Source organism: Nicotiana attenuata, unplaced genomic scaffold (genome assembly GCF_001879085.1).
Source record: "Nicotiana attenuata strain UT unplaced genomic scaffold, NIATTr2, whole genome shotgun sequence".
Lineage (NCBI taxonomy): Eukaryota > Viridiplantae > Streptophyta > Magnoliopsida > Solanales > Solanaceae > Nicotiana > Nicotiana attenuata.
The window spans coordinates 1-2425 of NW_017680718.1; the positions used below are offsets into that span (position 1 = coordinate 1).

Sequence of the window (2425 nt, forward strand, 5' to 3'; positions counted from 1 at the left end):
GTGGTACGCCTACCACGTGATATTATGAAATGGGAGCGAGTGGTACGCCTACCACATGATATTATGAAATAGGATCGAGTGGTACGCCTACCACGTGATATTATGAAATGGGATCGAGTGGTACGCCTACCACGTGAGATTATGAATGGGATCGAGTGGTACGCCTACCACGTGATATGAGAAAATGGGATCGTGTTGCACGCCTACAACGAGAGGAAATTGAAATAAGTGAAAGTGGTCTGTTTTCCCTTATTCTGTGTTAGGAGCGATTAGATGTAGTTTCTTTTGTTATCCCTGATATTCTGTTTTATCTACTACCCCATAAGCATGTTGCCTCCCCCAGCTTTAATTGTTTACTTTCCGCTATTACTTTGTTGTACTTGTATATATATATATTTGCACAGATTTAACTGGTAGTCTGGTCTGGCCTCGTCACTACTTCGCCGGGGTTAGGCTAGGCACTTACCAGCACATGGGGTCGGTTGTGCTGATGCTACACTCTGTGCATATTTTTGCACAGATCCAGGTGTCGGAGCAGCATATGAGTAGCAGTAGCATTCTGGGAGCGAGCTTTCAGTCCAGGGACATTCGAGGTAGCCTTGCTGACGTCCGCAGGCCCGGAGTCCCTTCTATCTTATTCAGTTTGTTATCATTTGTACCGAAGCAGACAGTGTTATGTTTCATTCAAACCTTGTATTTAGTATTCTCTAGACGTTCGTGAGTATTGTGACACCAGTCTTGGGTAGAGGATTTTGTTAAACTTCCGCTTTTCCTTCAGTTAATTATATTTGAGACTTCCGCTTTATCATATTATGCTTTGTTTTTATTAAATGGACGATAATTGCTAAAAGAAGTAAATTAAGTTGGCTTGCCTAGCTTCTATTAGTAGGCGTCATCACGACCCCCGAGGGTGGGACATCTGGGTCGTGACAGGCTCTTTTTGAATTTCTTATATACGTTGTTCCACAGATGCCATATACAAGCAAAATGCGGTACATCCGGATACACTCTCGATACAGATTTAATGATACTCTCATTTCTATCTGAAACGATGCACATGTTTTCCCTAACACCGTATGCTATCTTGAATTGCTCAAAGAACCACGTCCAAGCAGCATCGTTCTCTGAATCAATAACACCATATGCTAGTGGTAATATATGACCTGTACATACAATTGAATATAATTATTTCTTAATACATGTATTTCAATATTTAAATATTAACATATTGTATTATTATTCAGATACTCACCTGCACCATCCAACGTGCTTGCCGAAACGAATGTACCGGTGTAGTAAGATTTTAGGTGACTTCCATCCACAACAACAATTGGTCTACAATGATCAAACCCCCTTATAAAGGCATACAATGATATATACACGTACATGAACTCATTCTTTGGCGATTTTACCATTCTGATGTGGGAACCTGGATATGTCATATCCATTGTATATAAGTATCCTGGTAATTTTTTGTATGAATCAGCCGGTTCACCTCTAAGAAAATTCATTGCCTTTTCTTTAGCCCTCCACGCCAACATGTAGCTAACATCTACACCTAAATCTGATTTCACATCATCAATAATGTCCCTCGGAGTGTATTTCCTCTTATGGTTTGTAAGCTTTGGCCTTATAATACCACCTATAAGGCTGCTACTAGCCTGCCGCTGCTCGTACACTTATCCTTCAGCGGACATGTATGGTTATCATTGAATTCTCTCACCTTGAATAGTTCTGATTTGTTAATGCTTGAAGCCTTAAACGTCCATTCACAATCTTCTGAAATACATAATAATGCATAGCTGTAAAGAATTAATCAGAAAATATTTGATTAGCATACTTGTTTACAACAAATACAGCTCATACATCATACAAATAGAATCTGACATATATACATCCTGAATACATGTTAACAAATTCACAAGTGTATATATAATTTTGTATACAAATGAATTCCAATATAGTTACATGGGTTCAAACACAATGAATACAACTGAATACAGTTGTATGAATATGCAACACTTAATACCACAGTAGACAAAATAAGAAAATAATTAGAGCCTCTGTTCTGTTTGTACACCATTAAAATACATTTGAATACATGTATTTAAGCACCCTAAACAAATATAAGTTTTCATATGTGTTCTTCAGGAGGAAACACACAAATACGCATAAATACAACAAATTTAAACAACAAACAAACCTGACAGCATTAGACCGATCAACCCGGAATTGAAACCTTTGAGCGATAGCATAATTCTCCATCACCTCTTTCAATGTAGCCTTATCCTTATAAACTTGTCCTGCCATAACCTCCTTTTGATTGGTTTTTGAAATTATCAAATCATTGTGGAGTTCGAACACTCCAATCGCTTCTCCTGAATTGACAAATTCTATAGCTAGTATATTATCAGTATCGGAATCG

The 2425-nt window shown here is 38.0% G+C and overlaps 1 protein-coding gene across 1 annotated transcript; it reads right to left on the reverse strand.

Moving 5' to 3' along the window:
• Positions 1-957: 957 nt before the first annotated feature.
• Positions 958-2310, reverse strand: LOC109221875 (the record flags this gene model as incomplete). The annotated part of the gene is made up of 4 exons (XM_019386308.1): positions 2204-2310; positions 1724-1802; positions 1253-1667; positions 958-1163 (listed from the first exon to the last, which is right to left on the reverse strand). Coding segments are annotated over exons 1-4 (807 nt in total), but the record flags the coding sequence as incomplete, so codon positions are not given.
• Positions 2311-2425: the final 115 nt, after the last annotated feature.